This window comes from Heterodontus francisci, chromosome 3 (assembly GCF_036365525.1).
Source record: "Heterodontus francisci isolate sHetFra1 chromosome 3, sHetFra1.hap1, whole genome shotgun sequence".
NCBI classification, from domain to species: domain Eukaryota; kingdom Metazoa; phylum Chordata; class Chondrichthyes; order Heterodontiformes; family Heterodontidae; genus Heterodontus; species Heterodontus francisci.
Window position 1 is genome coordinate 29,671,501 of NC_090373.1, and position 22,348 is coordinate 29,693,848.

Consider the following 22,348-nt stretch of genomic DNA (forward strand, 5'->3'; position numbering starts at 1 on the left):
GTTGGAGCTGCACCCATCCAGGCAAATGGAGAGTATTACATCACACTCCTGACTTGTGCCTTGTAGATGGTGGATAGGCTTTGGGGAGTCAGGAGGTGAGTTACTCGCCTCAGGATTCCTAGCCTCTGACCTGCTCTTGTAGCCACAGTATTTATACGGCTGGTCCAGTTCAGTTTCTGGTCAATGATAGCCCCTAGGATGTTGATCGTGGGGGGATTCAGCAGTGGTAATGCCATTGAATGTCAAGAGGAGATGGTTAGATTCTCTCTTGTTGGAGATCGTAATTGCCTGGCACTTGTGTGGCGCGAATGTTACTTGCCACTTATCAGCCCAAGCCTGGATATTGTCCAGGTCTTGCTCCATTTCTATACGGACTGCTTCAGTATCTGAGGAGTCACGAATGGTGCTGAACATTATGCAATCATCAATGAACACCCCTACTTCTGACCTTATGATTGAAGGAAGGTCACGTATTTCGTCAAGTGCGGTGCCCAGAATTGGACACAATACCCCAGCTGAGGCCAAACTAGTGTCTTACACAAGTTCAACATAACTTCCTTGCTCTTGTACTCTATGCCCTTATTAATAAAGCCCAGGATACTGTATGCTTTATTAACTGCTCTCTCAACCTGTCCTGAAACCTTCAATGACTTATGCACATACAGTCCTAGGTCCCTCTGCTCCTGCACCCCCTTTAGAATTGTACCCTTTATTTTATATTGTCTCTCCATGTTCTTCCTACCAAAATGAATCACTTCACATTTCTCTGCATTGACCTTCATCTGCCACCTGTCTGCCCATTCCACCAACTTGTTTTTTTTTTATAAGAGATACAGCACTGAAACAGGCCCTTCGGCCCACCGAGTCTGTGCCGACCATCAACCACCCACTTATACTAATCCTACCCTAATTCCATATTCCTACCACATCCCCACCTGTTCCTATATTTCCCTACCACCTACCTGCAATTTATAATGGCCAATTAACCTATCACCCTGCAAGTCTTTGGCATGTGGGAGGAAACCGGAGCACCCGGAGGAAACCCACGCAGACACAGGGAGAACTTGCAAACTCCACACAGGCAGTACCCAGATTTGAACCCGGGTCGCTGGATCTGTGAGGCTGCGGTGCTAACCACTGCGCCACTGTCTATGTCGTTTTGAAGTTCTAGGGGGAAGGAGATGGCATAGTGATATTGTCACTGGACTAGTAACCCAGAGATCCAGGGGGCTGAGGACCTAGGACACTACCCTGAGGAACTCCTGAAGTGATGTCCTGGAGCTCAGACGATTGACCTCCAACAACCACAACCATCTTCCTTTGCACTAGGTATGACTCCAACCAGCGGAGAGTTTTCCCCGATTCCTATTGACGTCAGTTTTGCCAGGGCTCCTTGATGTCATACTCGGTCAAACGCTGCCTTGATGTCAAGTCATGAGTTCAGCTCTCTTGTCCATGTTGGAACCAAGGCTGTAATGAGGTCAGGAGCTGAGTGGCCCTAGTGGAACCCAAATTGAGCGTCACTGAGCAGGTTATTGCTAAGCAAGTGCCGCTTGATGGCGCTGTTGATGACACCTTCCATCACTTTACTGATGATGAGAGTAGACTTATGGGGCGGTAATTGGCTGGGTTGGACTTAACCTGCTTTTAGTGGACAAGACACACTTCGACAATTTTCTACATTGCCAGGGAGATGCCAGTGTTGTCGCTGTACTCGAACAGTTTGGCTAGGGACGTGGCAGGTTCTGGAGCAAAGGTCTTCAGTACTATTGATGGTATATTGTCAGGGCCCATAGATTTTGTGATATCCAGTGCCTTCAGTCGTTTCTTGATATCATGCAAATCGAATTGGCTGAAGTCTGGCATCTGTGATGCTTGGGACTTCAGGAGGAGGCCGAGATGGATCATCAACTCGGCACTTCTGGCTGAAGATTGTTGCAAATACTTCATCCTTATCTTTCGCATTGATGTGCTGGTCTCCCCCATCATTGCGGATATTTGTGGAGCCACCTCCTCCAGTTAGTTGTTTAATTGTCCACCATCATTCACGGCTGGATGTGGCAGGTCTGCGCAGCTTAGATCAGATCCATTGGTTATGGGATTGCGCAGCTCTGTCTATCGCATGCAACTTACTCAGTTTGGCACACGAGTCCCGTGTTGTAGCTTCACCAGGTTGCCACCTCATTTTTAGGTATGCCTGCTGCTGCTCCTGGCATGCCCTCCAGCACTCTTCATTGGTCTCCTTGGTTGATGGTAATGGTAGAGTGGGGGATATGCCAGGCCATGAGGTTACAGATTGTGGTCGAGTACAATTCTGCTGCTGCTGATGGCCCACAGCGCCTCATGGATGCCCAGTTTTGCATTGCTAGATTTGTTCTAAATCTATCCCATTTAGCATGGTGGTAGTGCCACACAACATGATGGAGGGTATCCTCAATATGATGGCGGGACTTTGGCTCCACAAGGACTGTGCAGTGGTCACTCCTACCAATACTGTCATGGACAGATGCATCTGCGACAGGCAGATTGATGAGGATGAGGTCAAGTATGCTTTTCCCTCCTCTTGGTTCCCTCACCACCTGCCGCATAACCAGTCTAGCAGCAATGTCCTTTAGGACTCGGCCAGCTTGGTCAGTAGTGGTGCTACCAAGCCACTCTTGATGATGGACATTGAAGTCCCCCATCCAGAGTACATTCTGTGCCCTTGCCACCCTCAGTGCTTCCTCCAAATGGTGTTCAACATGGAGAAGTACTGACTCATTAGCTGAGGGAGGGCAGTAGGTGGTAATCAGCAGGAAGTTTCCTTGCCCATGTTTGCCCTGATGCCATGAGACTTCATGGGGTCCGGAGTCGATGTTGAGGACTTCAAGGGCAACTCCCTCCCGACTCTGCCGCCACCTCTGTTGGGTCTGTCCTGCCGGTGGGACAAGACATATCCGGGGTTGGTGATGGCAGTGTTTGGGACATTGTCTGTAAGGTATGATTCCATGAGTATGACTATGTCAAGCTGTTGCTTGACTAGTCTGTGGGGCTGCTCTCCCAACTTTGGCACAAGCCCCCAGATGTTAGTAAGGAGGACTTTGAAGGGTCAACAGGGCTGGGTTTGCCGTTGTCATTTCTGGTGCCTAGGCCGATGCCGGGTAGTCCGTCCGGTTTCATTCTTTTTTATTGACTTCGTAGCGGTTAGATAAACTGAGTGGCTTGCTAGGCCATTTCAGAGGGCATGTAAGAGTCAACCACACTGTTGTGGATCTGGAGTCAAGTGTAGGCCAGACCAGGTAAGGACAGCAGATTTCCTTCCCTAAAGGACATTAGTGAACCAGATGGGTTTTTACAACAATCGATAATGGTTTCATGAAAAATCATTAGACTAGCTTTAAATTCCAGATTTATTAATTGAATTCAAATTCCACCTTCTGCTGTGGTGGGCTTCGAACCCATGTCTGCAGAGCAATACCCTGGGTCTCTGGGTTACTAGTCCAGTGACAATACCACTATGTCATTGCCTTCCCCTAGAACGTCAAAAGGACATAGACAAGTTGGTGGAATGGTGGCAGATGAAGGTCAATGCAGAGAAATGTGAAGTGATTCATTTTGGTAGGAAGAACATGGAGTGACAATATAAAATAAAGGGTACAATTCTAAAGGGGGTGCAGGAGCAGAGGGACCTAGGACTGTATGTGCATAAGTCATTGAAGGTTTCAGGACAGGTTGAGAGAGCAGTTAATAAAGCATACAGTATCCTGGGCTTTATTAATAAGGGCATAGAGTACAAGAGCAAGGAAGTTATGTTGAACTTGTGTAAGACACTAGTTTGGCCTCAGCTGGGGTATTGTGTCCAATTCTGGGCACCGCACTTGAGGAAATACATGAGGGCATTGGAGAGCGTACAGAAGATATTCACAAGAATGTTTCCAGGGATGAGGAATTTCAGTTACGAAGATAGATTGGAGAAGTTACGACTGTTTTCCTTGGAGAAGAGAAGGCTGATAGGTGATTTGATAGAGGTATTCAAAATCATGAGTGGTCTGGACAGAGTAGATGGAAAGACATTGTTCCCACTCGTGAAAGGATCAAGAATGAGGGGGCACAGATTTAAAGTAGTTGGTAAGAGAAGCAAAAGTGACATGAGGAAAAACTTTTTCATGCAGCAAGTGGTTAATGTCTGGAATGCACTGCCTTAGAACGTGGTGGAGGCAGGTTCAACTGAAGCATTCAAAAAGGAATTAGACAGTTATTTGAAAAGGAAGAATGTGCAGGGGAATGGAACTGAGGGAGTTGCTCTTTCAGAGAGTAGGTGCGGACATGATGGGACGAATGGCCTCCTTCTGCACTGTAAATATTCCATGATTCTGTGAATTCTGACACAGTTCCAGCCCAAATAATGTTAATATCTTGGAAGTCTCACCTGCAAATTCCTTTGGGCAGGCAAAAGGCAGATAAATACATCTCATGTATTGTAGCTTCCCAAAACAACAGGCAGATTTGACCTCCCAAACACCAGTCACTATTGCTTGTGGACCTTCTTCACATCCCTCCAGAAAAAAAAACGGCTACTGAGGCCTTTCTGTTGCCACAACCATCTCAGTTTGAAGGACTTTGCACTTCTATGAAGATTTTTTTCCGGTTGGTCAGCTACTCTCCTTAGACAGCACCTTCCAAACCTGCAACCTCTACCACCTAGAAGGACAAGAGCAGCAGATGCATGGGAACACATCTGCAAGTTCCCTCCAAGCCACACACCATCCTGACCTGGAACTATATTGCTGCTGCTTCACTGTCGCTGGGTCAAAATCCTGGAACTCCCTTCCTTACAGCACTGTGGGTGTACCCACCCAACATGGACTGAAGCAGTTCAAGAAGGCAGCTCACCACCACCTTCTGAAGGGCAGTTAGGGCTGGGCAATAAATGCTGGCCTAGCCAGCGACGCTCACATCCCTTGAACGAATAAAAAAACAGCTGTCACCCTAATATGGTACAATGGTGAGTACTCAGGAGCATTTCAGAGCCCGACATGAAAAAAGTAGAATGTACAGCACAGAAACAGGCCTCCACACAAGCCCCCTCCCACTCTAAATACCTTTTCCCATTAGGCCAACTCCTCTACATACATTATCCTGTTCCACCAATTAGCTGAGAAATGTCATTTTACAACTAATACTGCTGATCCAAATTAGGAATATGAGTATTTATTAGTGGGCCAGATGATATCCAAGTGACCTCAACATCCTGAGGAGTGGGCTTAAACTTAGCACAAAAATACCATTCCAACTGAATACTTTAAGGATTTAAAGGGAGATGTAGTTCTTAGGGCAGTTTAGCTACCATTTTCTGATTTTCTGTAGATTAATCCTAACAAATATGATTATATTTAAGAGGGAATATTACAGCAGTTATAAGAACTGGGATCAATTTAGACATATCTGATTTTTAAACATGTTTTTGAATGTTGATGATGTCGTCTGCGATAATGATTTGCGTTTATTCAGTCTAGCAGTGTGAACTAAATTAGCGAATATGTATTTGGAGCAGCCTAGATTAACAGTTAACATTAACTGCTATAAAAATTCTGTCACATTGTTCCTGATCAGCAAATGATTCAACCTAGTGCACATCTCTCATTGTTATCAGGAGGCACTGTGTAAACAACTACCAGAAGAGAAAACAAATAGGTGACCAATTTAATTGCAATTCTTAGTAGCAGCTCAAATTTTTAAAAAGTGCATTCAGATGGCATCGCTCCCTTTAATCTTCAGTTGGGCGAACAAACATATCACCCTCTGACAAAACACAACTGTCCATCCACTATGCACTCAGGTTTTAAATTTCCGTTTAGTTCTGTATACTATTGCATCTCATTTACAAACATTACAAATTGATGAAAACAGATTATATTAGTGCTGAAGTCCTCACCTCCCAAGCACTGCATAATTATGATTGCAAGGGCTAACAAAATTGATTTTGATTTTATGAATGCTACCCTTGATTCACGGAAATAGATAAAAATGAATTAGATTAGAAAAAAAGACATACTCTTCATCCAGACCAACTGCTTGGCCTAGCAACATTTCGAGGAAGCACTCCAGCAACCCTTGTGTCCCTTGGTGGAGATATAGCTGGTTGGCCAACAAGGAAAATCCATGGTTTTTCAAGAATTTTTCCTTTTGTTCCTTTGATGCTCGTGAGAAATATGCATCGAGAAGCTGTCAACAAAACATTTTAAACTCAATTAGGGAAGTGAGACATGGAGCTAGAAGGAAAAATGGCAACAGTTGAACTGAATACAGAAACAAAAACTTGCATTTATACTGCATCTTTAGCACAGTAAAACGTCAAGGTACAAGAGCAATCTCAATAAAGAATTTTGACACTGAGCCACAGGAGATAATCAGGACAGATGATCAAGAGCATCTTAAAAGAGTAGAGAGAAGGCAGAGAGGCTTAGGGAAGGAATTCTGGAGCTTGGGACACAAGCAGCTGAAATGGAGCAAATAAAATCAGAGATACTCAAGATGCTAGAACTACAGGAGTGCAGAAATCTCAAAGGCTTGTAAGGCTGGGGGAGGTTACAGAGATAGGGTGGGGCAAGGCCTTGGAGGGATTTGAAAACAAGGATGAGGATTTTATAACTGAGGCATTGTTGGATAGGAGCCAGCGTAGGTCAGCAAGTGCAGGAGTGATAGGTGAATGAAACTTGGTGCGAGTTAAGATATGGGCAGCAGAGTTTTGGATGAGCACAAGTTTATGGCAAAATGGGAGGTCAATCAGGAGAGCACTGAAATAGTCAAGTCTAGAGCTAACAAAGGCATGGATGAGGGTTTCAGCAGCAGATGAGCTGAGGAAGAGGCAGAGTCGAGCGATATTACGGAGATGGAAGTAGGCAGTCTTGGTGGAGCGGACATGTAATCAGAAGCTCATCTTGGGGTCAAACAGTGACACCAAGGTTACAACCAGTCTGGCTCAGTTTCAGATAGTGTCAGGATGAGGAATAGAAACCGTGGTCAGGGAAAAGAGTTTACGATGGGAACTAAAGACAATGGCTTCAGTTTTCCAATATTGAGTTGGAGAAAATTTATACTCAGCCAATACTGAATATCAGACAAGCAGTGAGACAAATCAGAGACATTGGAGGGGTCATGATAAGTGGTGGTGAGATAAGTGTCGTTAGCATACATGTGGAACCTGATGTGTTTTTGATGATGTCACTGAGGGGCAGCATGCAGATGAGAAATAAGAAGGGGGCCAAGGATAGATTTTTGGGGGAAACCAGAGAATTATGCAGCAAGGAGGCCATTCAACCCATCGTGCCTTTGCCAGTTCTATGAAACAGCTATCCAATTAGTCGTATTCACCCTGCTCTTTCTCCATAGCCCTGCAAATTGTTCCTTTTTAGGTACAAATCCAATTCCCTTTGAAAAGTTACAACTTTTCGGGCAGTGAACTCCAATTAATAGTAAAAAAAAATTGTCCTCATTGCCTGGCTTTTTTGTCCATTACCTTAAATCTGGCCCCTCTGGTTACCAACCCTCCTGCTGATGGAAACAATTTCTCCCTATCTACTCCATCAAAACATCAAAATTTTAAATACCTCAACCTCCCCTTGACCTTCTTTGCTTCAATGGGAATAACCTTAGTTTCTCCAGTCTCCCAAGATAACTGAAGCCCCTCTTCCCTGGTACCATTCTAGTAAATATCCTCTCCACTCTCTCCAAGGCCTTAACTTCCTCCTTAAAAGTGTGAGTCATGCCATAAGCTGACTTTTCAGTGCTTCAAATGAAAAACAGCTTTGCAATTTGATCAGTATACCCACAACTGCCCTTTATAAGTTTGCCCCACTTATCACCACTCTGGAATCTAGACAAAATAATTCAAAGCCCTAGTTTTGTATATTTCTAACATAAGAAAAAAAAAAGCGCGTCAGATGAAATGCTCTTGGAGGAGTCAGGAAGGCAATCACTAAAATACGACTTTTGACTGCTACATTGAACAGCTGGTTTCACCGGTATTATTGGTTCAAATTGAAATGATATGACAGTCCATTATAATTGTTAGCTAACTGAAGTGTTTATAACGATTAAAGGAGTTGAAGGGAAGATAGGGAGAAACTATTTCCTCTGGTGGTGGGAATCCAGAACAAGGGGCCATAATGTGCTGGAAATTTTGAAAGACATGAGGATAGATAAGTCCCCGGGGCCAGACGGGATATACCCAAGGTTATTACGGGAAGCGAGGGAAGAGATTGCCGCGCCTTTGGCGATGATCTTTGCGTCCTCTCACTGTCCACTGTAGTACCACCAAATGATTGGAGGGTGGCAAATGTTATTCCCTTGTTCAAGAAAGGGAATAGGGATAACCCTGGGAATTACAGACCAGTCAGTCTTACGTCAGTGGTGGGCAAATTATTGGAGAGGATTCTGAGAGACAGGATTTATGATTATTTGGAAAAGCATAGTTTGATTAGAGACAGTCAGCATGGCTTTGTGAGGTCATGCCTCACAAGCCTTACTGAATTCTTTGAGGATGTGACAAAACACATTGATGAAGGAAGAGCAGTGGATGTGGTGTATATGGATTTTAGCAAGGTGTTTGATAAGGTTCCCCATGGTAGGCTCATTCAGAAAGTAAGGAGGCATGGGATACAGGGAAATTTGGCTGTCTGGATACAGAATTGGCTGGCCCATAGAAGACAGAGGGTGGTAGTAGATGGAAAGTATTCAGCCTGGAGCTCAGTGACCAGTGGTGTTCTGCAGGGATCTGTTCTGGGACCCCTGCTCTTTGTGATTTTTATAAATGACTTGGATGAGGAAGTGGAAGGCTGGGTTAGTAAGTTTGCCGATGACACAAAGGTTGCTGGAGTTGTGGATAGTGTGGAGGGCTGTTGTAGGTTGCAACGGGACATTGACGGGATGCAGAGCTGGGCTGAGAAGTGGCAGATGGAGCTCAACCTGGAAAAGTGTGAAGTGATTCATTTTGGAAGGTCGAATTTGAATGCAGAATACAGGCTTAAAGACAGGATTCTTGGTAGTGTGGAGGAACAGAGGGATCTTGGGGTCCACGTCCATAGATCGCTCAAAGTTGCCACCCAAGTTGATAGGGTTGTTAAGAAGGCGTATGGGGTGTTGGCTTTCATTAACAGGGGGATTGAGTTTAAGAGCCGCGAGGTTATGCCGCAGCTCTATAAAGCCCTGGTTAGACCACATTTGGAATATTGTGTTCAGTTCTGGTCGCCTCATTATAGGAAGGATGTGGAAGCTTTAGAGAGGATGCAGAGGAGATTTACCAGGATGCTGCCTGGACTGGAGGGCATTTCTTACGAAGAAAGGTTGAGGGTGCTAGGGCTTTTCTCATTGGAACGAAGAAGGATGAGAGGTGACTTGATAGAGGGGTACAAGATGATGAGAGGCATAGATAGAGTGGATAGCCAGAGACTTTTTCCCAGGGCGGAAAGGGCTATCACCAGGGGGCATAATTTTAAGGTGATTGGAGGAAGCTTTAGGGGAGATGTCAGAGGTAGGTTCTTTACACAGAGAGTGGTGGGTGCATGGAATGCACTGCCAGCGGTGATAGTAGAAGCAGATACATTAGGGACATTTAAGCGACTCTTGGATAGGTACATGGATGACAGTAGAATGAAGGGTATGTAGGTAGTTTGATCTTAGAGTAGGTTAAAGGGTCGGCACAACATCGTGGGCCGAAGGGCCTGTACTGTGCTGTACTGTTCTATGTTCTATAATGTTAAAATTAGAGCTAGGCCATTCAGGGGTGATGTCAGGAAGTACTTCTTTACGCAAAAAGTAGTGGAAATCTAGAACTCTCTCTCCCAAAGAGTTGCTGAAGTTGGGGATCAACTGAAAATTTCAAAACTGAGATTGATAATTTTTTGTTAGTCAAGAGTATTAAGGGTTTCAGAACCAGGGCAGATAAATGGAGATACAGAACAGCCATGAACTAAGTAAATGGTGGAACAGGCTTGAGGAGCTAAATGGTCTCCTCCCATTGCTATATTTCTAGATGCTTTAATTGGACTTGGAGCAAAGTCTTTAAAAGACCACTAGCCTCACAATTAAACAGCACTTTCTCCTCCCATCTCCAATATTTTTACAACTAGTAAAGTGTTCAATGAAAAAGAAACATATTTTAATGCCTCAATGATTTAATCTTCCGTGTTCTGCATGCAACATTCTCCAGAAGATTAATCTTCAACTCTGGAGACTCCAGGAGAATCCTGAAAGGCCAGTCCTTTTCCATGCAGAACTCATGATATCATTTAACAAGTTAATTACACATAAATCATCAAGTGAGGGGAGAAAAGAGAAATGTAGTTGTAGTAGAGGATAGCATAGTTAGGGGAATAGATACTGTTCTCTGCAGCAAAGATAGAGAGTCCCGAAGGCGGTGTAGCCTACCTGGTGCCAAGGTTAAGGACATCTCTTCTGGGCTAGAGAGGAACTTGGAGTGGGAGAGAATGGATCCAGTTGTCGTGGTCCACGTAGGTACCAACGACATAGGTAGGTCTAGGAAAGAAGTTCTGCTGAGGGACTATGAGCAGCTCGGGGCTAAATTAAAAAGCAGAACCACAAAGGTAATAATCTCCGGTTCACTACCTGAGCTAGGTGCAAATTGGCATAGGGTAAATAAGGTTAGAGAGGTAAATGCGTGGCTCAAAGATTGGTGTGGGAGAAATGGGTTCCGATTCATGGGACACTGGCACCAGTACTGGGGAGAGAGCTGTTCCGCTGGGATGGGCTTCACCTGAACTATGCTGGAACCAGATCCTTGCGAATCATATAACTAGGACTGTAGATAAGGCTTTAAACTAAATAGTAGAGGGAGGGTTCAAGTGAAGGGAAGTTTAAAAAGTCAAAAAGTTACGAGAGAGTAGAGGTGCAGGGTAGTGAAGGGGCATACATTAATCAGAGTGTGACAAGAAGGGACACAGAATACAAGCATAACAGTACAGCAGAAATTAGAACCAGAGTAGGTAAAAATGGTAAAAAGTCAAAGCTTAAGGCTCTTTATCTGAATGCACTTATAGCATTAGTAACAAGATAGATGAGCTGACAGCACAGATAGAAACAAATTAATATGATTTGATAGCTATCACAGAGACATGGTTGAAGGATGACCAGGACTGGAAACTCAATGTTCAAGGATATTCGACGTTCCGGAAGAATAGGCAGAAAGGAAATCAAGGTGGGGTAGTTTTGTTATTAAAAGGAAGGGATCAGTGCAGTCATGAGTAATGACATACGTGTAATAGATCGTGACGTAGAATCAGTTTGGGTGGAAATAAGGAATAGCAAGGGAAAGAAATCACGGGTGGGAGTGGTCTATCGGCCCTCGAGAAGTTGCCTCTCTGTAGGACAAAATATTAATCTGGAAATAATGGAGTCGTACAAGGAGGGCACTGCAATTATCATGGGTGATTTTAATCTGCATATAGACTGGACAAATCAAATTGGCAAGGGTAGCGTGGAAGACGAATTTGTAGAGTGCATCAAGGATTGTTTCTTGGATACGTTGCAGAACCTACCCAGGAACAGGCTATTTTAGATTTGGTAATGTGTAATGAGGTGGGATTAATAAGAGTTCTCGTAGTTCAGGATCCTCTAGGGGGAAGTGATCATAACATGGTAGAATTTCAAATTCAGTTTGAGGGTGAGCAACTTGGGTCTCAAACCAGTGTCTTCAACTTAAACAAGGGCAATTACAGAGGTATGAAGAAAGAGTTGTCTAAAGCGGGCTGGGAAAATAGACTACAGGCAAAGTCAGTAGAGGGACAGTGGCAGACTTTTAAACAGATATTTCATAACACTCAGCAAACATTTATTCTGGTCAGAAGGAAGTACTCGATGAGAACAACCAACCATCCGTGGATAACAAAGGATGTTAAGGAGAATATCAAATCAAAAACAAAGGCGTACAAAGCGGCAAAAGCTAGTGGTAGGTCAGAAGATTGGGAATTTTTTTTAGAAACCAGCAGTGGATGACTAAAAAACTAATAAAGGGGAGAAAATTAATTATGAGAGTAAATTAGCAAGAAATATAAAAATAAACAGTAATAGCTTCTAGGGGTATTTAAAAAGGAAGAGAGTAGCTAAAGTAAGTGTGGGACCCTCAGAGGATGAGACTGGGGAATTAATAACAGGGAACAGGCAAAAGGCAGATAATTTAAACCAATATTTTGCATCAGTCTTCATGGTGGAGGACATCCCAACAATAGATGAGCACGGTGTAAATGGGAGGGAGGAACTTGTAACAATCTCTATCATGAGGGAAAAGGTGCTGGACAAACTGATGGGACTAAAGGCAGACTAGTCACCGGGACCTGATGGCCTACATCCAAGGGTTTTAAAAGAAGTGGCTGCAGAGATAGTGGAGGCATTGGTCATAATATACCAAAACTCACTGGATTCCGGTAGGGTGTCAGCAGATTGGAAAACTGTTAATGTGACACCCCTATTCAAGAAAGGAGGGAGACAGAAAGCAGGAAACTATAGACCAGTTAGCTTAGCATCTGTCATTGGGAAAATGCTACAGTCCATTATTAAGACAGAAATAGACAAACATAATGCAATCTAACAGAGTCAACATGGTTTTATGAAAGGGAAATCATGTTTGACAAATTTGTTAGCGTTCTTTGAGGATATAACAAGCAGGGTGGATAAAGATGAACCAGTAGATGTAGTGTATTTGAATTTTCAGGAGGCGTTCGATAAGGTGCCACATAAAAGGTTATTGCATAAAATAAGAGCTCAGGGTATTGGGGCAATGTGTTGGCATGGATTGAGGATTGACTAACACACAGAAGGCAGAGAGTCGGGATCAATGGGTCTTTTTCAGGTTGGAAAGCTGTAACTAGTGGGGATGCCACAAGGATCGGTCCTAGGGCCTCAACTATTTACTATCGATATTAATGACTTGGAGGAAGGGACAGACTGTAGTGTATCCAAATTTGCTGACGATACAGAAATAGTTGGGAAGGCATGTTGTGATGAGGACACAAAGAATCTGCAAAGGGATATAGATAGGTTAAGTGAGTGGGCAAAAACTTGGCAGATGGAGTATACTGTGGGAAAATGTGAGGTCATCCACTTTGGTAGGAAGAATAAAAAGGCAGATTATTTAGATGGAGAAAGACTGCAAAATACTATAGTACAGAAGGATCTGGGTGTTCTTGTACATGAAACACAAAATGTTAGCATGCAGGTACAGCAAGTAATTAGGAAGGCAAATGGAATTTTGGCCTTTGTTGCTAGGGGGTTAAGAGTTTAAAAATAGGGAAGTCTTGTTACAACTGTACAGGGTGTTGGTGAGGCCACACCTGGAGTACTGCGTACAGTTTTGGTCCCCGTATTTAAGGAAGGATATACTAACATTGGAGGCAGTTCAGAAAAGATTCACTAGGCTGATTCTTGGGATGAAGGGGTTGTCTGATCGAGAATGGCTAAACAGGTTAGGCCTTTATTCATTGGAGTTTAGAAAAATGAGATGTGATCTTATTGAAACATATAAGATTCTAAGGGGGCTTGACAGGGTAGATGTTGAGAATATGTTTCCACTGCTGGGGGAATCTCAAACTAGGGGACATAGTTACAGAATAAGGGGTCAAACGTTTAAAACGGAGATGCAAAGGAATTTCTTCTCTCAGAGGGCGGTGAATCTCTGGAATTCTCTATCTCAGAGAGTTGTGGAGGCTAGGTCACTAAATGTATTTAAGATAGATTTTTGAGGTAGATAGATTTTTGAAATCTCGAGGAGTTGAGGGTTATGCGGAGCAGGCCCGAAAGAGGAGTTAAGGCCTGGGACAGATCAGCCATGATCTTATTGAATGGTGGGGCAGGCTTGAGGGGCTGAATGGCCTACTCCTGCTCCTATTTCTTATATTCTTAGGTAAATCTATAAACCAATATCTTTATGAGAAGTTGCCCTCTCTGACAGAGACAGCACTGTACTATAATTAACAATGTTCAATGTGAAAGTATATTTTAACATTCAGACTCATTTTTAAAATGTAAAACAATGGAATGCAGTGCAAAGAGGCAACACCAACAACTGAGATTAAATTTAGATCAGAGTGCGTCCGGTGCAATACTGATAATATGGAACAGGACAGCTGGTTTTTGGCAAACTGGTTATCCATTTGTCTTGTATTATTGTGTAAAATTTCAGGTTGCCATGAGCAAATCTCTGAAAGAATCAGTCAGCTAATTCTCTTACTTTAATAACTCCTTGCTGTATTACTGAAGTTGGATGATTGACCAGGACTATTAATGCTTCCGGTTGGATCAACTTGTCCATCACATCAGCTAGCATTACATCTGGCAAGATGAGCAGGATTCCTCGCAAAAGGTTATACAGCCCACAGCAGATCAGAATCAGACAGTCCTCTGTCGCAGATCTAGATACACAAAACATTCATGTTAATTATGTCAGAAATAACCTAAAGGAAAAGTCCTGCTTCTATTTAATATACAAAACTAATGTGTCAGCCTTTTATCTACACATTACCAGGTGTTTTAAAGTCTAGAGGTAACAAAGGCATAAGGCCGTCAGCAGCAAATGAGCTAAGGCAGAGGCGGAGTTGGGCCATGCTAAGGAGATGGAAGTAGGCGGCCTTGGTGATGGTGCAGATGTGGTCGACAGCTCACCTTAGTCCATGGTCCGTTGTCAATAGGATAATTACAGGATAGCAGGGCCAAAAATTATTTTATTTTATTTTTAAAGCAGAAAAGCTTGCTCTCATTTAGATCTAATGCTGGAGGACATAATGGCAAACTCCATCCATTTTGTGTAATACTCATAATTGCAATACAGCACCCAGGGCGAAAGAGCAAAATGGGGAATTAAGCTAAAGGAATTAACTTGTACAATTTTCAGCAGCTGCAAATCAAAGCAAAAGGCTCTCACTACTTTCTTATAATGAAGGTATTGGAAACATAGAAACAGGAGTAGGCCATTTAGCACCTCAAGCCTGTTCTTCCATTCAATCAGATCTGTGACCTAACTGCATATACCTTCCTTTTCCCCATACCCTTTAATACCTTTGGTTAACAAAAACCAATTAATCTCAGTTTTAAAATTTACAATTGATTTGTATCAATTGTCATTTGTGGAAGATAGTTCCAAACTTCTACCACCCTTTGTGTGTAGGAGTGTTTCCTAAAAGGTCTGGCTCTAATTTTTAGACCATGCCCTTTAGTTTTCAATCCCCTTCCAGTGGGAATAGCTTCTCCAAACTTACCCTATCAGTTCCTCTTAATATCTTGAAAACCTGGATCAAATCACTCCTTAATCTTCTAAATTCCAGGGAATACAATCCTAGTTTGTGTAATCTCTTCTTGTAATTTAACCCTTGGAGTCCAGATATCATTCTACGCTCCACCCCCTCCAAGGCCATTATATCCTTCCGAAGGTGTGGTGCCTAGAATTGTTTACAGTAGTCCCGGTGTGGTCTAGCCACGTGTTAGTATAGCTGAAGCATGACTTGTATCTCCTTGTACTCTATTCCTCTATCTATAAAGGCCAGCATTCCGCTAATCTTTTTAAGAGTCATAAAGTCAGAGTTATACAGCACAAAAACAGGCCCTTCGGCCCATCGTGTCTGTGCCGGCCATCAAGCACCTATCCATTCTAATCCCATTTTCAAGCACTTGGCCCGTAGCCTTGTATGCTATGGCATTTCAAGTGCTCATCTAAATACTTCTTAAATGTTGTGAGGGTTCCTGCCTCTACCACCCCTTCAGGCAGTATGTTCCAAATTCCAACCACCCTCTGGGTGAAAACATTTTTCCTCAAATCCCCTCTAAACCTCCTGCCCCTTACCTTAAATCTTTGCCCCCTGGTTATTGATCCCTCTGCTAATGGAGCATGTTTCTTCCTGTCTATTCTATCAATGCCCCTCATAATTTTGTATACCTCAATCAGGTCCCCCCCTCAGCCTTCTCTGCTTTAAGGAAAACAACCCTAGACTATCCAGTCTCTTTTCATAGCTGAAATGCTCCAGCCTAGGCAACATCCTGAGGAATCTCCTCTGCACCCTCTCCAGTGCAATCACATCCTTCCTATAGTGTGGTGCCCAGAACTGTACACAGTACTCCAGCTGTGGCCTAACTAGCATATTAGACAGCTCCATCATAACCTCCCTGCTCCTATATTCTATGCCTCAGCTAATAAAGGCAAGTATCCCACATGCCTTCCTAACCACCTTATCTACCTGTGCTGCTGCCTTCAGTGATCTATGGGCAAATACACCAAGGTCCCTCTGACCCTCTGTACTTCCTAGGGCCCGACCATCCATTGCATATTCCCTTGCCTTGTTAGTCCTCCCAAAATGCATCACCTCACACTTCTCAGGATTAAACTCCATTTGCCACTGCTCTGCCCATCTTACCAGCTCTGTAATCGAAGGCTTTCCTCCTCACTATTTACGACAACACCAATTTTCAGGTCATCCACAAACTTACTGATCATACCTCCTATATTTACGTCCAAATCATTAATGTACACTACAAACAGCAAGGGTCCCAGCACCGATCCCTGCAGTACACCATTGGTCACAGGCTTCCACTCGCAAAAACAACCTTCGACCATCACCCTCTGCCTCCTGCCACTAAGCTAATTTTAGATCCAATTTGCCAAATTGCCCTGGATCCCTTGGGCTCTTACCTTCTTAACCAATCTCTCATGTGGGACCTTATCAAAAGCCTTACTGAAGTCCATATAGACTACATCAACTGCCTCTACACATCTAATTACCTCCTCGAAAAATTCAATCAAGTTTGTTAGACATTATCTCCCCTGACAAAGCCATGCTGACTATCCCTGATTAATTCCTGCCTCTCCAAATGGAGAATAATCTTGTCCCTCAGAATTTTTTCCAATAGTTTCCTTACCACTGATGTTAGACTCACTGGCCTGCAATTACCTGCTACCCTTCTTGAATAATGGTACCACATTCACTGTCTTCCAGTCATCTGGTACCTCTCCTGTGGCCAGAGAGGATTGAAAATTTGTGTCAGATGATTGATCATTTTAATTTATAATAAATTAATTTAAATTATATGAATAATTTTGCTTATTTTCTGTACCTGATCATGACATTTTAATGATCTATGTACTTGGACTCCCCTCCCCCCCCCCCAAGTCTCATTGGACCTCCACTGTTTGTAGCTTTTCACCATTTAGAAGATACCCTGTTCTACCCTAAGTCCAAAGTGGATGTCCTCACATTTGCCTGCACTGAAATCCATTTGTCACAGTTCTGTCCATTCACTTAATCTACCAATAGCACTTTGCAATTTTATGCTTCCAACTACACTGCTTCCAATACCGCTTATCTTTGTATTATTGGCAATTGTGGATATGTGGCTTTCTAACCCATCACCTAAGTCAGTAATGAATACAGTGAATAGTTGAGGGCCCCACATAGATCTTTGCGGGTCGTCACGAGTTGGGGCGGCACAGTGGTTAGCACCGCAGCCTCACAGCTCCAGCGATCCGGGTTCAGTTCTGGGTACTCCCTGTGCGGAGTTTGCAAGTTCTCCCTGTGACCGCGTGGGTTTCTGCTGGGTGCTCCGGTTTCCTCCCACAGCCAAAGACATGCAGGTTGATAGGTAAATTGGCCATTGTAAATTGCCCCTAGTGTAGGTAGGTGGTAGGAGAATGGTGGGGATGTGGTAGGGAATATGGGATTAATGTAGGATTAGAATAAATGGGTGGTTGTTGGTCGGCACAGACTTGGTGGGCCGAAGGGCCTGTTTCAGTGCTGTATCTATCTGTGACTCTATGACTATGACCATATCCTGCCAATAAGAGTATCTGCCCATTATCCCGACGTTGTCTCCTTCCACTCAGCCAATTTCCTTACCAGGTCAATAATTTACCTTCAAATCCATGAGCTTCAACTTTAGTCAACAGTCTCCTATGAGAGACTTTATCATATGCCTTCTGGAAGTTCATATAAATAACATGCATAGGCATTCCCAGTGCACTACTTTAATTACCTCTTCAAAAAATTCAATCAGATTCTTCAGGCATATCCAACCCTTTATAAAGTCATGCTGGTTCTCTCTGATCAGCTGAAGATTTTCGAGGTGTTCAGTCAACCTATCCATAATTATAGACTCTTAGTAATTTCCCAACAACAGATGTTTGGCTAACTGGTCTATAAATCCCTGGTTTCCCTCTGTCACCTTTCTTAATTGGCACAGTGACATGCACAATTTTGCAATCTAAAGGAACGGTTCCCAAATCAAGAGAACTTTGGAAGATTATAGTTAAGACATACTAACATATGAATTAGGAGTAGGCCATCTGCAATATTCTCACCCACTTCCTTTAAAACCCTGGGATGGAAACCATCTGGTCCTGGGAATCTATTGCTCTTTAGTACGATTAATTTCTCTATTACTATTATTTTGCTTGCGTTAATTTTGAGTCCCTATCCCTGATTCAATAATAGTTTCCTTCGATGTCTGGCATGCTGACATCTTCCCCTACTGTAAATGCAGATGCAAAGCAATTATTCACCATTTCCTTATTTTCGTTGACAACATCACTGTTGTTAGTTTTCAAGGGACCACATTGCATCTGACCACCATATTTTGCATAATGTAATTGTAAAAGTTTTTTTCAGTAAAAGGCTCATGCACCGGCAGACTTTTAACTAAATCTGGCTCAAAACTCATAGAATCATAGAAGGGTTACAACACAGAAGGAGGACATTCGATCAGTCGTGTCCTTGCCGGTTCTCTCCAAGAGCAACACAGCTAGTCTCACTCGTCCTTTCCCTGTAGCCCTGCAAATATTTTCTCTTCAGATAATTATCCAATTCCCTCTGAAAGCCATGTTTAAATCTGCCTCCACCAAACTCTCAGGCTGTGCATTCCATATCCTAACCACATGCTGCGTAAACAAGTTTTTCCTCATGTCACCTTTGGTTCTTCTGTCAATCACCTTAAATCAGTGTCCTCTGGTGCTCGATCCTTCCACCAATGGGAACGTTTCTCCCTATCTACTCTGTCCAGAGCCCTCATGATTTTGTATACCTCTATCAAATCTCCTCTCAATCTTGTCTTCTCTAAGGACAACAGCCCCAACTTCCTCAATCTATCCACACAACTGAAGTCCCTCATCCCTGAACCCATCCTTGTAAATCTTTTCTACACCCTCTCTAATGCCTCACATCATTCCTAAAGTAGTGCCCAGAATTGGACACAATTTATTAAATCTAATATGGCCTGTCTATCTGTTGGTTCTAGGTCAGACCCTGTGACAGGGAGCTATCATGGACACACTCAAGAAATTCACTACCTTTCGGACATGTGGTAGTCTGCTTATCCCAATCTATATGAAAATTAAAATCCCCCGTTGGAGCACTCTACTTGTGCTAAATGCTTGTCTAATCTCACCATTTATAGAAGTTACCACTTCACAACTGCTACCGGTGGCCTATACACAACTCGCACAACAGTTTTAAATCCTTTTCTATTTCTTAATTCTACCCATAAAGTTTCCACTGCCTACTTTTGGCTTCATTCTTAGGATGTCAGCGTCCCTGGTAAGGCCAGCATTTATTGCCCATCCCCAACTGCCCTTAAGAGGGTGGTGAACCACGTTCTTGAACCGCTGCAGTCCAGGTTTGATACAAATGAGTGGCATGCAATGCTATTTCAGAGGGCGGGTAAGAGTCAAGTAGATTGCCGTGGATCTGGAGTCATGTGTAGGCCAGACCAGGCAACACAGAAAATTTACTTCCCTGAAGGAACTTAGTGAATCAAATGGGTTTTTATAACAATCCGTTAGTTTCATGATCATTATTAATGAGACTCGCATTCTATTCCAGATTTATTAATTGAATTTAGATGCCCCCAGGTGCTGTGATGGGATTTGAACTCATGTCTCCAGAGCACTAGTCTGGGATTCTGGATTACTAGTCCAGTAACATTACCACGATGCTTTCCTCTCTCATCATTGAAGTGATTTCATCTTTAATCATTAATGCTACTCCTTCCCCTGAGGAAGGCGTCGTCCACCTGGGTTGTGGAGTTCTACTTGTCCTGGTGCGGCCACTATCTGAACAACGCGTCCACCTGGAAGGCGCTGGCCAGGGACGTGAAAGGCAGCCCGAGTGCCCATGAGGCGGTCGTCGAGGCTCAGGGCCACAATCTGGCCTCGGTCGCCCTTCCGCTGTCACTGCTGGGAGCCGGGGAAGAAGCTCCACCATCAGCTGGATGGCAACCATGAGTGCAGCGTCAGCCTGGAGGACGCTGATATCGAGGTGGCTGTGCAGGCTGTGGGCTGGCCCGCCGGACGCCTCCCCCCTTCCCCCCTACACCAACTTCCCCCCACCCCCTCCCCCCTCGCACCGACTTCTCAGCTCACCCCCCACACCCCCTTCCCAGCTCACCCCCGTAACCCCTTCCCAGCTCATCCCCACACCCCATTCCCAGCACACCTCCCGCACCCACTTCCCGCCACCACACCCTCCCCCTTCCCCCACCCCCTCCTCCCCAGCTCACACCCCCTTCCCCTGCACCCCAGTTCCCGCTCACACCCCCTTCCACCCACCCTCTCCCCCCCCGCTCCATGAAATCACACAGCTTACTTGTTAGCTCCTATCCCTGAGCAGGGGCCTGAACACCCCACTGCCTTGTGGGCGTCTCGGGAGAGACCAAGGCTAAGAGAGTAAACCTTAACAGAAAATCCAGAGCGGAACCCCGAAGGTGGTCATGTGTCATCTTTGGCATGTTTCCGGCAGTTCCTGCAGCCATACTGGAGCCAAACGTCGTGCTCTGCACTCCTTTGGACCCCACCAGGAAGGCTGAGAGGGGGGGTTTTTTGACGCTTGGGCAACTCACAACCTCCATACATCCGCCCAGGCATGCGCCACGGAGAGGTCACTCCATAGTTGCCTCACAGCGACCAAAACAACACGGAAGGCAGCAGTTACGGGCTATAAGTCCAGCTCAATTGGCGTAGCGATTGGGCGCCACGGGTTGCCTTTATCGGTGGGAGAGGTCATCGCATCTCACTGGACAGCTACCGCTCGCTCAAACCAGGCAGCCCCCGGTCAGTAAGGTTCTGTCCCGCCACAGTCCACCTGCTTCAATGGGTGCTTGGAGCTCAGGGTCATTGCCCGACAAGTGGACTGTAACACCGCACCAAACAGCACAACAAAAAAGTAAAGAAGGTACCAGCCCTTCGTTTTACAAGCTGGAACGTCAGAACTGTGTGTCCTAGCCTGTCGGAAGACCGCCATCATTAACAACGAGCTCAGCAGACTCAATGTGGACATTGCAGCACTTTAGGAGACACGCCTCCCTGCGAGCGGATCTCTAAGAGAGCAAGAGTACACCTTTTTCTGACAGGGTTGGATCCTGAAGAACCAAGAGAGCATGGAATGGGCTTTCCCATCAGAAACTCTTTGCTCAACATAATAGAGCCACCTTCAAATGACTCGGAAAGCATACTGTCCATCCCACTGCTCACCGCCTCACGTCCAGTACACCTACTCAGCATCTATGCTCCAACACTCTGCTCCCCACCTGAAGTTAAAGACCAGTTCTACAAGGAACTCCAGAATATCATTAGTAGCATTCCCAATACTGAACATTTGTTCCTGCTGGGGAACTTAAATGCCAGGGTTGGGGCTGACCAAGACTCTTGGCCCTCCTGCCTTGGGCGCTATGGCATTGCAAGGATGAATGAGAATGGACAGAGACTGCTGAAGTTGTGTACCTATCACAACCTCTGCACCACCAACTTGTTTTTTCACACTAAACCCTGTCACGAGGTTTCTTGGAGGCACCCAAGATCACGTCGTTGGCACCACCAGGACCTCAACGTCACAAGGCAAGCCTCTTTAAACAGTGTTCAAATCACACGCAGCTTCCACAGCGCGGACTGCAACACCGACCACTCCCTGGTGTGCAGCAAGGTTAGACTCAAACCAAAGAAGCTGCATCACTCCAAGCAGAAGGGCTGCCCACGCATCAACACTAGCAGAGTTTCTTATCCACAGCTGTTACATAAGTAACTTGAAAAAGCCCTTCACTCCTACAGGAGATGCAGAGACCAAGTGGGCCCACATCAGAGACGCCGTCTATGACTCAGCAATGACCACCTATAGCAAACATGTGAAGCAGAATGCAGACTGGTTTCAATCCCACTTTGAACAGCTGGAACCTGTCATTGCCGCTAAGCACATTGCACTGTTGAACTACAAGAAAGCCCCAAGTAGCCAGAAGCGCTGCACAAATGACTACTGGCAACACCTATGCAGTCGTATTCAGCTGGCCTCCGACACCGGAAACATCAGAGGAATGTATGATGGCATTAAGAGTA

The 22,348-nt window shown here is 44.5% G+C and overlaps 1 protein-coding gene across 1 annotated transcript in view; it reads right to left on the reverse strand.

Annotated features, from left to right (window-relative positions):
- Positions 1-22,348, reverse strand: part of lyst (lysosomal trafficking regulator) — a 419,684-nt gene that overhangs the window by 97,519 nt on the left and 299,817 nt on the right. Inside the window, 2 exon segments of the mRNA XM_068020720.1 lie at positions 6,035-6,204; positions 14,222-14,402. Of these exon segments, the coding sequence (XP_067876821.1) occupies positions 6,035-6,204; positions 14,222-14,402 (351 nt within the window).